Genomic DNA, 14,432 nt, shown 5'->3' on the forward strand with positions numbered 1-14,432 from the left:
TTTATTTTGTGTTAGAAGAAAATACTGATATTTTACTATTTTTAAATGAATTTATTTTTTATCTGACAATCTATCAAAGATAGAGAAGTGATCTTGCATCAAATTGTAGATTTGTCATGCATAAATGTACACAAAAAATTTAATCACAGAATGTTGGATAGTTTTTGAGTTATGTGGTAAACGCTTCATCACTGCGCAGTGAATTTAGTTTTGAAAAAAAAAAAAAAAAGATGTACATAATTTTTTTTTAAATCGTAACAGTATTTTTTTTTCCATATAAAAGAAGGACAATGATTTACACATACTAATTTTCATTATTGTACAAAATACAGTAATGGAGGAAAATAATGTTGAATATTTCCAAAGTTTTGCTGCTGTTAGCTGTACCTAACCCCTTAAATGTGAGCAGTCACTTGCCGGAGATCTGGAACAGGAACGTGAAGGTTGGCCAAGTTTTAACTTTGCCATTCTGAATTTCCGACCACAGCCTATTAGATTCATTCCGTTGCCTTCAAGAAGCTATTTGATCGTCGTAGGCTATATTTTGTTCCAAGGAGGCCGTAACATAATTTCTTCTTAATCCGTTGCTTGTAACTAACCCAGAAATTCAGTAGAACCACTTTCAATATGTGCTACGTGTATACGTATATAACCAGACTACCACCTGAATTGAATTCTTAAATATTCCGTGCCATAAATTTTGAAGTTAGTTAACTTGCGTTTATGTTGGCTGGATTGTACTAGTGAGAGAACGCCATTGGTCGGTTATACACAAATAACATCAGAATGTGTAATATCGACTTTACATATCTCTATTGACATCAGTGGCGACTCGTGATATTTTTTGTATGTCGGATATGAGATTGACTGATAACCAAGACAGAAACTAATATTAATAATAATATAATATTGGTAACAATAACAGTATTAATAATAATAATAATAATAATAATAATAATAATAATAATGCATGCAAAATCAATACTAGTAGGCCTATGTTAGTCTTGGAACTAGCAATTTATTTGTAGTGAAGTTCGATTCTCCTCCCCTTTAGTTGCGAATATGGCTCCTAAGCCATTGTACTGCCCGATATTTACCGATGCTCCGTCGTACGTTTGCGCAATTAATTTCTTGCTACACTTAAATTCTTCTAAATGATCAAATACAACTTCAGATATTCTTTCGGCTGCCCTGTCATCTGAAAGTCATGTTAATTCTAGTACGTATTTATTATAGCTTATTTGATTTACCTTTATGTAATTTTGTTTTTTATTCATTTTATTTTTTAAATTACATAATTTTAAAATGACCAATGAACTACATTTAAGAAGGCTATAAGGGTACTTGAAAATTCGTATTGTAGTCTCTGACAAGGTCTCCATCACCCTTTAAGAAGGGTCATAGTATTAGGATACGCGGTCATATCCTCAAACTCGGTTAAACTCAAGCCATAGGCCTACCCCTCCCTCCGCACTCTTCCCTGTCCTGTAACTTCACTGCTAGAAACAACCGTTTGCTGTAAGGTATTTGGATGGTTCCTCAGAAATTATTTCTGAGTTATGCAGTGGCGACAACTCACGACAAAAAGTGGAAGCTTAAAGGAAATTATTACGTCGGGACGCACTGAAAATCAAAATCTGCAATTAAAATGTTTTCTATCCACGAAATTAAACTGTAGGATAATCCTCATATCCTTCATGGAGGAATCGCCACTGACATACATATAGATAAGCATAGCCGTTTCCGTTGTAGAGTTATTGTGAATAAAAAATCTATACGATCACATCTTCAGCTTCCCGTTTTTGCTCTGGTTCTCGTTTCCGGTTTATTGTGGACCAGCCTTAAATCTCTGAACAGCGACCAATTTCCGTGTCAAAGGGTGTACTGTCGGTGACTCAGGAGAAGACGAGAGCGGACTGAGGAGGAAGGGATGTGAACAGATAACGTAAGACAACACGTGCAATATTTGTACTGCAGTAAGCGGAAACATTAGGTCTCCTTCTGTTCAACTTAGCTTTAATTTCCATACGCATTGTTACTCATGTTTCCTGCACGAGTAATAACCTGGCTACTGGGATGCTTATCTGAGCGATGTTTATAATAATCAATATTTGTACTGCAGTAAGCGGAAACATTAGGTCTCCTTCTGTTCAACTTAGCTTTAATTTCCATACGCATTGTTACTCATGTTTCCTGCACGAGTAATAACCTGGCTACTGGGATGCTTATCTGAGCGATGTTTATAATAATCAATATTTGTACTGCAGTAAGCGGAAACATTAGGTCTCCTTCTGTTCAACTTAGCTTTAATTTCCATACGCATTGTTACTCATGTTTCCTGCACGAGTAATAACCTGGCTACTGGGATGCTTATCTGAGCGATGTTTATAATAATCAATATTTGTACTGCAGTAAGCGGAAACATTAGGTCTCCTTCTGTTCAACTTAGCTTTAATTTCCATACGCATTGTTACTCATGTTTCCTGCACGAGTAATAACCTGGCTACTGGGATGCTTATCTGAGCGATGTTTATAATAATCAATATTTGTACTGCAGTAAGCGGAAACATTAGGTCTCCTTCTGTTCAACTTAGCTTTAATTTCCATACGCATTGTTACTCATGTTTCCTGCACGAGTAATAACCTGGCTACTGGGATGCTTATCTGAGCGATGTTTATAATAATCAATATTTGTACTGCAGTAAGTGGAAACATTAGGTCTCCTTCTGTTCAACTTAGCTTTAATTTCCATATGCATTGTTACTCATGTTTCCTGCAGAGTAATAACCTGGCTACTGGGATGCTTATCTGAGCGATGTTTATAATAATCAGCAGCGATAGTCAAGAAGGTCACATTCTTTCCGCTCGTCTTCTCCTGAGTAACGGACAGTACATACGACTACCGACAGCGACGGAGGTTTTGAGATTTTGTGTGGACACCCTGTAGTTCTTTGTGGCTGAACGATGTTCTTGACAGTGTGTTTCATTTCAGGGAGTCTCGGAATGGTTCCAGCAGCAGCGCGCAGGGCCACGCCACGTTCCTGACGGCGGACACTCCGCTGCCCAACAACAACTTCACGGGCACGTCCGCCTCCAGCTGTAAGTCCGGAGCGAGCTACGCCAGCTTCAAGAGGCTGCCCAGCTACACAGTGCTGGACGACCGGGCCGGCAAAGACATACACGAGCGTATCGCCGAGCTCACTATCCAGAGGTGAGTACGACTCCGAATAAACATTTTCTGTATACAGGGTGATCTAGTTTGCAATCGACCGTCACGGGGTATATGTGCTATCGGAGGACAAGACAATACATGCCGTCAAAGCTGGTTTTTCATTGTGATTAATGTGACGTAACAGCAACCGATTGCGTAATAAATTATTGTTAATTTGTTGTTTTACAACGCTTTATCAACTGCTATGGTTAGCTAGCGTCTGAGTGAGATAAAGTTGAAAATGCCGGCGAAATGAATCAAGGATGCAGCGCCGAAAGTTACCCTGCATTTGTACTTTTAACGAGTTGAGGGGAAAACCCGGAAAAAACCGCAACCAAGTAACTTGTCCCAACCAGATCTTGAAGAATTTATATAAATGACTGACGATTAATTATCGTGGAACACTGCCTTGTATATACTGGGAAAAAGAGCACCCTGACCATTGATAAACAACATGCACTACCTAGAGACATGTTTTTAAGATTGGAGACGAAAACAGAGGCAGCTGATGTTCATGAAATTATAATTTATTTATTTACTTGATTATTTGACGACGCTGTATCAACTGCGAACTTATTTAGCGTCGATGGAATTTGTGATAGTGAGGATATATTTGGCGAGATGAGGCCGAGGATTCGCCATAAATTACCTGACATTTTTTGCCTTACGATTGGGAAAAACCTCGGAAAAAACAGGCAATGGAACCCGCAACTCCGAATCGGCAGACAAAGCTCGGCCGGTGGCTATGAAATTATAATTGCTTCCTGAATCACCGTTATGACTTACAATACACTCCTAAATGACACATCAGTGTTTGTGTGTGTTAGTTACAGTACAGTTTTTTTTTAGTGGAGACAGCTTTTATCGTTTGTGGTGAGAGAGCAGACTGCAGTTCCACAAGTCTACAGATAGGCAATTCCGAGGAACAGTTGCCAGCTGTCACGTCTAAGCAACTGCACTGAACATTCTGGTGATGATCAATCTGAAATGAGGCATTTATCGAAAATTATTTGATGAAAACTTAATTTTGATGTGCTTTGAAAATATGTATTTACATTTAAAAATCAAAATATGTGTTTTATGTGAAATAACTTAAAATTTAAAATATATGCTCAGGTGATCTTGTCTGAAACTTAAAATACAATTACGAGTTTCTATTATGTGCAAATAAAATATTTGTTTATCTAGGAATCGTAGCCCTGCTAATGACAAGGACTAAATTCATAACCACCCATGAACTTCTGAATGGTTAATTCATTTAATTTATTTTATTTAACTAGCTAGCTAGCTAATGAGTACAAATTAAAATTATAAAACAAAAATGTTACTAGCCACTGCCTTAAGAGCCAGGCTCATGTACGGTGTGGTCTTAGCCAATAATATAACATAAAATTTACAAGGACAGTTTACTAAATACACTAATTAACTTAATTCAAACCAACAAATAACACACAAGAGCAAAAAAAAAAAAAAAAGATGAAGAAGAAGGAGAAAATGATAGAAAAAAATACACTTAATATAAATTGACAATCAGACAAAAGCCAGTGATATTCAATAAAAACATGAATATAGTCGACAGAAATGAAAGGTAAAAAAATACATTTGTTAATATTATATATCATGAATAATTTTATAAATTTCTTTTTTAAAAGCTTCAAATTTTTAAATATTTCAAATTTGGAAAATGGTTTGTAATTTTATTATAAAGTCTTGGGCCGAAACTAGCACCATGTTTAAGAGCTGCACTTGTATGACATTTAGGCTCAATTAATGGGAAAGTAGACTTTTGTCTTCGAGTACGATATTCATGCCAATTAGATTTATGTTTTATTTGATTTATGTGGTTGTAAGTTAGTAAACTATATTTATACATTTCTTCAATAGTTAATATTTTGAAGTCCACACCTGTGGAGTAACGGTTAGCGGTGGCCCGGGTTCGATTCCCGGTCGGGGAAAGTTACCTGGTTGAGATTTATTCCGGGGTTTTCCCTCAACCCAATACGAGCAAATGCTGGGTAACTTTCGGTGTTGGACCCCGGACTCATTTCACCGGCATTATCACCGTCATCTCATTCAGACGCTAAATAACCTAAGCTGTTGATAAAGCGTCGTGAAATAACCAACTAAAAATATTTTAAAATGTGTATAAATTAAATTTGTTGGATAATCCATATTTTTGGTTAGACAAATTTTTATTAATCTTCTATGTAATAGAACCATTGTTCAAAACGACGAATATTCAGGCAAGTGAAACACAGCGAAGGATTTTATGATAGCAAACGAATTGAAACAGAAATTGCAGTATCTGGCTGGACGTTGAACACCCGTTTGCAAAGTGAGGCTCTTTTATATTACCGGGGCTCGGGTCATCACTTGCGCTGCTCGTTGGGAATTCAGCGAGCAAAATGTGTGATTACGGAAGCAGCACACGTGCGGGTCAGATCAGCATCTTCCGGAATGGGACCTTTGAAACTCGTTGCGAGGTTCGGAACTGATCTTTCCATCTGCTACGTGACCTCCCACGGTGTATTGTCACACATGCGCAGCGCCTGCTTCATTTCGTCTCTCTCCGAATGGACCAAAGGTTGCCGCTGTTACGAGAACTCATTAATCTGCATCGGTTGTTCTTTGCTCCAGGTTTGATATAATTTATTTTTTGCCTCGAATTGCTTTCATTAAGACGGTAAGGATATGTTTTTTAGTTCACCCGAGATCACTGCCCTGTTAAGGCTGGTTCACAATAAACCGGAAACGAGAATCAGAACGAAAACGGTAAAATTGTTAAAATGTGTACATTTAAATGTAAGCATTCAAAATTAACGAAAAGCTTGCCGGAGCCCAGGATCGGGAACGGAGAGTTGGCCAAGTTTCAACTTTGGCGCTCACGTTTCCGATCACAGCCCACTAGATTCGTTCTATTGCCATCTAAAAGCTGTTTTGTCGTCATATATTTTGTAGAAAGAAGACCGTGACATAACCTATGCATTATTTTGTTCTGTGCTGTGCATCATGGAGCAAGTTTCATTTGATGAGATTATAATATTGAGTGTTGAGGAAAATCCTCACGTTTACGATAAGCGGCGCACCTCGTATAAAGATGAGAAAATGAAGGAGAATACGTGGCTTTCAATAGCTGCATCTTTGAACACCGATCGTAAGTGAATCATATTTTATTATTGTATTGGTTGTATTACACACTACATATTCATGCTTCAATTAAATAACTACTGTTGTGTTCATTTTTGTTATATTACAAATGTTTCTTCTCTAATTATTTTACGTTATGGTAGATTTAAAATAGGTCGTGATAATAAAGATGCATGGATATATTTATAGTACTGTACCTAATGAAATGTTTCAGTTTAAATTTCGAAGTTGGTTAACCTGTGTTTATGTTGGCTGCCTTGTACTCATGAGAGAACGCCATTGGTGAATTATACACAAATAACATCAGAATGCGTAATATCGACTTTACATATCGTTATTGACATACATATCGATATGCATAGTCGTCTACGTTCTCGGTTTATTGTGAATCAAAAATTTTCATATTCACGTCCTCTGATTCTCGTTTTCATTCTGGTTCTCGTTCCCGGTTTATTGTGAACCAGCCTTTATTCTTGGGATTTCATGACGATGCCTTATATGTTTCCATTTTTCTCAACCTCTTCTTTAATGTTAGCGAAGAAAAAGTGTACAGCGGCATCAAATATACAGGGTGGAAGTGAAATAACCATGCAGATTAAAAGGGACGATAAGGTACACTTAAAACAGCGGTGACCAAAACTCGAGCTGCAGTGATTACATGCGACAGACACCCTATGAAGTAAGGAGACGGAGGAAAGGTACTTGGCATGAAAACTGCAACCAGTGGTGGTTCCTGTACTAACATCTTGATCAATCCCGCGGATAAAAATCTCAGTAATGTCACTGCTGTCATCAAGAGCCAGTGAATAATATACGATGTTTCTTGCTTCTTTTTTTTTTTAACCTTCCTCTTGAATATGATCAGGAGTTTTCTAAATTCTTCTCTCGATACTTGGTCGAGAAATTCGTAGTTTTTCAAAATTAAAAACTTCTTATGAATAAGTTATTTAAGCTATTTTAATCATTACACTTTTGAGGAATTCTGTTCTGTTAAAAGGCTTTAGAGCACAAGATATTTCAAACCCCATTAGGTAGCTGACTTCCTTACATTTATGTCATCTTTCTCTCCCTGGCTATGATTCAAGACATGTCAATTCCTGGCGTTTAACAGTTCGTTGACACATAATATTGAATCAGTTTTTTTACAATATTATTATTAAATGAATAATAAATAGTACTCTCATCTAAAGATTAAGAAGATTAAAACTGAGATAAAACCTAGTAATTTTATCCTTCTAGACAGAAGATCTAAAAATATCAATATTCATGCACGTACAGAAAAATTATAGAAACATATACTTAGTGGTCAATAATAATAATAATAATAATAATAATAATAATAATAATAATAATAATAATAATACATTATTCAGCGTGGCAATTAATGTTTCTATTTACTCCTAACTGAACCGTTGAGCAAAGTAAGCATATTACATTTTATCCGACAGAACAACAAAGAAGTTCTCATTCTTTACGAAACCACCTCTTACTGTTTGTAGAGACAGAGTTTGTAGAGCGACATGATACCGCCACTGCTTGCCTTCAGTACGTGAATGAAACGCACAGCAATGTACAGGAAACTCCTCGTACCCGTTTGAATGTCTGTGATTACACGATGTGATCACGACACCCGCTTTGGTCACCGCTGACTTTCAGGAATAGAAATAGTATATTACTATACAAGGTTGGCGAAGTGATTTTTACAAAACCGAGGTAAAGTTTGAAAAACGAGCAGAGCACTTCATAAACGTGTACAGTATTGTACAACATTTTTTGCACGATTATATTTTTAAAATTGCAAATACAATATATTTTGCATTGAAAATTTAGAGCAATATTATTCCAAAGCCTTCCCAAAACTGCAGTGTAATGGTAACTATAATCCCGTCGCTCTAATTTCCGGCAGCCAATCGCGTTTCAGGTCGGCTACATTTAAACGTGTGCGTCTTGTGATTCGCTGATGAAGACGTTGTTCATTCCTTAAGCCTCGATAAATACTTAATATAATCTCCCGCCATTTTCGCTCTTTCGTTGATGTTCTCAGAAAGCACACGAGGACGTTATTTGCCGCTCAATTATTTGCTGAATTACAGTGCGTTTGATTTATTATCATAGGAGCTACGACATGATAATGTTTAACGGTGTGGCAAATAGATTCCTCGTATGGTAGATCAGCAACGTGAGAACAAAAATGGCGAACGATACTACCTACCTAGACTTTATAGAGCCTTCACTTTCTAAGACGTAAGCAAAGAGGAGGAGTCACGCCGGAAATAACAGCGTCGCGACTTTAAGTAACAATACGTGCACTGTAATGGATCTATTTTTAGTAGGCTATAGTTTTATGTTATGAATAGAGCCCGGATGTTTGACAAAATTCCATTTTTACTGGGTGGAAGTAAATCATCATTTTCATAGATACCAATGTGATTTGGGGTAAATCAAAGTGATAGAGCTAATTTTATTTCGCCTTTTTAAGTTGTTTCTTACTAATGTAATAATAAATGCCTTGTTTTTTTTTTTTGTCATTTTAAAGCAGTATTTCTTGTTTCTTTGCAATTTTCTAATTAATTGTAATGTAATGTGTATGAAATTTAAATATATGAAACAATGGCACACTTTAATAACAATAGAAAATAAAAGTATTTTATTTCGGTGCTTAATCTGCTAATAATCTGCTTTAATGCTATTGGTGTAATATGAATAATGATCGACAATCCACAGTTACAAATATAATATTGTCATGTCTTCACGATACCAACAATCAGCTTTATAATTTTAAATATTAAACCCGTTCTCATAGAAGTTGTCACGTAGCATTTTCAATTGTTTGTTTTCATATTTTCAAATCTTACTGTTACAGTTTTGTGCTACACGTGTTTATTATTATAGGAGAAAGAAATTTGAGTAACAGTCAGTTACTGTCGGGTGACAGAAGGTATAAGATTGGTTAGCTAGAATGCCTAAATCAGCTAAACCATTGCAAAGTAAACTTCACGCTTACGTTAGTGAATTTGGTGCCCATGTGTTTTCAATCGATGGAACAGTTTTGTTATGTAAGCTTTGTAAAAAGACAGTTAATCACGAAAAAAATATATTTTTTATATGTCAGCATGTGTCATCTACTAAGTAAAAATATGAGTTTTGTTGATATACTTTAAATTTATTGCTAAAATAAATTATGCCTTTTAAAAATGTATAATGACTTTTTCAAAATTTATTGTGCCTTTTTTTTACGTTTTTTATTGCCTTTTTTGCCTTCCTGTTTTATAAATGCCTGAACATCCGGGCTCTAGTTATGAAGAATTGTTTCCCTAGCAACAAGTTTCTTTGTGGGCATATATTATAACTTTCAAGGCCAGCTGTAAATCAGCAAAAAAAAAAAACACACGTTCGTGAAAAAACATATTTTACGTTTCGTGATTAAATGCAGAATTAATTAGAAAATTAAGTTGGAAGATTCAGCAGTCTGGCGACATCGCCGCTAACATAGTCGTCTTTCTTCTAGTAATAAAGACGTAAGAGATAAACGAATTCAGGTCTGTTTCTGTACACGAGCCTTCCTTTCTCTCTATGACGTTGCAGTCTGCTCGCATCGTTCAGTGTCTTAAAATTAGTGGTTTTTAAATTTAATTTACACGAAAGCCGTCTAAGCTATTGAAATAAATGATGGATAAATGCTTCTTTATTAGATTTTCTATCGCTATGAATAAAAATCACGATCCTACTCGCAATAGTTACCGAATAAGAGAGTGTTAAACGTTTGAGAAAAAAAAAATTCTAGAAAATTATGAACTTTCCACCTATATGGTATTATACTTTTTGTTGCATACAACATGAGCTATTCGCTCTGAAAATCTGCAGAGTTATTTCACTTCCACTCTGTATATAGCCTATACAGAGTGTTTCAAAAGTGATGATTACAAATGTAGGGATGAGAAGTGAAAACGAAGATAATAAAAAAAAGTTGCAGGAAACATGGGTCCGCAAATTAACAGTTTACGACATAATGTCATTTTGTGCTGTTCAGCTGCGGACGATGGCAGTACAGTTTACTTGTAGATTAAGGTTATAAATCTGACACACTCTAGGGATCCATCTTGGTTCATCACTTTCCATATGCCACCGATTATAGAACCAATAACAAATTATAAAACGGTAGTCATACAATCTGGCCACACGAGTAAAGGCTTGAAAACTGCAGCACGTCGTAGCAAAACAGAAGCCTCAACTCTCATAACTGTCAGTTTAAACTTGTATTAATTCTGCACTACGTCTATTTCTATTAACATTCCTTTCCCACATTTAAAACCTGTTTGAAACTTATTTAATGCAATAAATTTTAAGAAGTGACAGTTGATAGCACCTGTCCTTTATAACGGGCAAAAGAAAAAGGGGGAAGTTATACGTATAAGTGGTGCAAGGACGTGTAGGTGTGAAATAAGGTCGTTTTTTAAAACAACAGTTCATAAAAAGAACGAAATACCAGAAGAATCTCCGCATTGTGGCAAATTAATGCAATAAAAAAGAACGCCCTCATGCGTGAAACATCTGTCGGATGGAAGTGATAAAAGACATCAGCATTCCCGCGCGGGAAACAAATGAATGCGAAATGCGCACCTGGTCTTCATTTCTCATAGCTGGAAACAATAAAAAGAACAAAAGAAATCACAACATGCTTAGCGAGAGTTTAAAAATTTTTACGTGCGAAGGAAAATAAACTGAAAAGAATTCAGAAAAAAGTAGACGTAATAATAAGAACAAGAAATAATGAATGAAATAATTACCAGTGCCGTTTGGCCTATATTTAGTGTCACAAGTAACTTCAGACTCAAAAATAGCTGTCTCGATGTTCAACTTTTCCACTTCATTCAGTTTTTTTTTTCTTCGTCGTTGTGGAATCCCATTCACTTGGCCGTCCACATTCTTCGCATAGTGAAATGCTTGAAATGCTTTTTTACCTCCAGGGCTGGGCAAACGTTCACAAATTCTCCGCCTCATCGCTTAAGATCGTTCAATTATCGAATGTTCTAGCGAAAGTATTTAAAGAATTTAGAATCTTCTTTACGGAACGCGTAATTAATTTCTCTTGCGAAAAATGCAAAGCCTTTGCTTATATCAGCAGCTTTTTTATGTTCTTGCGCAAGCTCCTATTATCTTCATTCTTCTGTCGTTGCGTATCTAATCCAAAGATCTATGCATGAATTTCCGAAAACAAAAAACGATGTCATTAAATTATATTTTGTGACCACTGCATTAGGTTTGTAAACTTACCTACTATCGTATAATTACAGATCCATTTGTCTTGCAAAACCGAAACATTCCCAGTGTTAGAAGTTCTCTATCTGGTGTAAGTTATAATCGATAAAAATTGACAGGGGATTCGTCGAATCCCAATCATTGCGTGAAATGATTATCCTGTTCATGATTGTTATCGTGATCATGGTTCTGATTTTAAGGGTATTTGAGATTTGAAATGAACGTTTGAAACTTCTTTTCTTATGTCTTCATATTCCCAGCATTTAAATTTAACTAGGCGGAAATTCCAAGATAACGTTACAGCTCTCCATCCCATAAAATCAGGAATTCCACAAATCGATGTTCTTGGACCAATACTATACAGTCTGATCCGTTTGGGTATGGATAATATTAATTTATTAGTATAAAGCTATTATGATAGTATGAAAAATTTCTTGCTGGTTATATTATGATTAAAAGATGGGAGTTTCCATATATATGACAATCAAAATGCATAATTTGAAAGGACAAATGAAAATCGTAGATGATTAAAATGGCTACTACAAATCAACAGCGGACACAATGTGTTCTTTGGTATGATAAATTTGAGAGTGTTAAGAGAGTTCAAAGGGAATTTCGACGTGAGTATGGTGTGCGTGATGTACCTAAATACGATTCCATAATGTTGTGGTATCGAACATTTGTAGAAACAGGTTCTGTGTTAAAAAAAAAAAAAAACATGAAGAAGGTCGCAGACGAAACCCAGTACGAGAAACAGCTATCTCTTGGCTTGACCCTCAAACTCCCCTGATCTAACCCCTTCTGCCTTCTTCGTATGGGGTTTTGTTAAAGACATTGTCTATTCACAGAAACCCAGGAACATTGATGATCTGAGAGTAAAAATTACTCAAGCTTTTCAACAAATCACCCCTCTTATGTTACAACGGACATGGGCTGAATTGCATCACCGTTATGAGTTGTGCAGGGTGCGCAATGGGGGTCATGTTGAGCTCTGAGGATTCTCCCATCTTTCAGTTTGTATGCACAAAGTTTCAACAAATAAAGTTCAGTAGTACATTTTTTTACAGTGTTTATTTTATCCATACCCAAACGGATCACCCTGTATATCTTATATAGACTACTGCTGATCTGCCTACTAATTTAGATACAACCTTAGCTACATTTTCAGACGACAATGTTATTTTAATAATTCATGAAAGTCTAGGTATTGCGTCACAACATCTGCAAGATTATTTTTGACCCAGCTAGAAAGCTAGTTTAAAAATGGAGAGTTAAAATCAATTAAACCAAACGTCAACACGTTGCATTTACACTGCGAAGAAGTTACTATCCATCTATCAAATTATATCCCAAACTGAAGATGTAAAATATTTAGGAAGACATCTAGATCGCCGGCTAACTTGGAAGAAACATATCTTGACTAAAAGAAAACAGCTAAATCTTAAATTCAGTAAATTACACTGATTAATCGGACGTAAATTGTAACTATCAGCAGCAAGTAAATTAACCCTCTATAAACCCATTCTAAAACCTGTTGGACATGAATTCAGCTTTGGGGTACTGCAAGCAACTCTAACATCGAGATACAGGAGCGATTCCAATCAAAGACACTGCGAATAATAATTGGCAACATCTCTTGATACATCAACAACAGATACTTCTACCAGAGCGTTTAGAATAGAAAGTGTGGCAACGCGGCAAGGGCCTAATGGGACTTTTAAACTCCCTATTGTCGCCACGGCAAGTGAGCGAAACATTGGCGTGGCGATCGTTCTAAGACTCCAGTTTTCCTCTTAATACTATGACAGAGCAGGTAGAACTCATTCTGTTATGGAATTAAGGAGATATTTTTTGTGGTGTTCGGGTGATTTTTATTGTGCCGCTCTGCGTCTACCATAATTTTCGCATGCCAACAGTTAAACAAGAAACCAACCTGGGTTTGTTGATCTATATTACGGAAAGAAGGAACAGGGGTGTGTTAGCGGCGATGTTGCCAGACAGCTGAAACTTCCATCTTAATTTTCTAATTAACCGTGCATTTAATCACAAAACGTAATATAGGTTTACTATTCATTTAAGTACGCAGAATAAATATGGGAAATGCCTGTTATTATTCGGTTGAGAAGCTTTTGTCATCTAGTCTTCTGTCAAAAAATCTGAAAGTTAGAATTTATAAAACAGTTATATTGTCGGTTGTTCTGTATGGTTGTGAAACTTGGACTCTCACTTTGAGAGAGGAACAGAGATTAAGGGTGTTTGAGAATAAGGTTCTTAGGAAAATATTTGGGGCTGAGCGGGATGAAGTTACAGGAGAATGGAGAAAGTTACACAACGCAGAGCTGCACGCATTGTATTCTTCACCTGACATAATTAGGAACATTAAATCCAGACGTTTGAGATGGGCAGGACATGTAGCACGTATGGGCGAATCCAGAAATGCATATAGAGTGTTAGTTGGGAGACCGGAGGGAAAAAGACCTTTAGGGAGGCCGAGACGTAGGTGGGAAGATAATATTAAAATGAATTTGAGGGAGGGGGGATATGATGGTAGAGACTGGATTAATCTTGCTCAGGATAGGGACCAATGGCGGGCTTATGTGAGGGCGGCAATGAACCTCCGGGTTCCTTAAAAGCCAGTAAGTAAGTAAGTATTCATTTAAGTGTACCCTATCGTCCCTTTCAATTTGCAGGGTTATTTCACGTACACCCTGTATAAACGCTGACAGCAATAGGCTTGCCGAGGTGTGCACGAAGGTAAGTTGTATCGGTACTAGGTATAGTGTTGCGTACGTAACATGGAAGCTGGCGGAAATTC

The 14,432-nt window shown here is 36.5% G+C and overlaps 1 protein-coding gene across 2 annotated transcripts in view; it reads left to right on the plus strand.

Moving 5' to 3' along the window:
* Nucleotides 1-14,432, plus strand: part of LOC138692777 (tyrosine-protein kinase Dnt-like) — a 508,961-nt gene that overhangs the window by 457,184 nt on the left and 37,345 nt on the right. For both annotated transcript variants that reach the window (XR_011330129.1, XM_069815980.1), the window contains exon 5: nt 2,993-3,211. Coding sequence is in view for 1 of the 2 variants with exons in the window: in XM_069815980.1 (XP_069672081.1) it covers nt 2,993-3,211 (219 nt within the window). In the remaining variant the exon portion in view is untranslated. The remainder of the gene's footprint in view (nt 1-2,992; nt 3,212-14,432) is intronic.

The sequence above is a fragment of the Periplaneta americana genome, chromosome 2 (assembly GCF_040183065.1).
Source record: "Periplaneta americana isolate PAMFEO1 chromosome 2, P.americana_PAMFEO1_priV1, whole genome shotgun sequence".
Lineage (NCBI taxonomy): Eukaryota > Metazoa > Arthropoda > Insecta > Blattodea > Blattidae > Periplaneta > Periplaneta americana.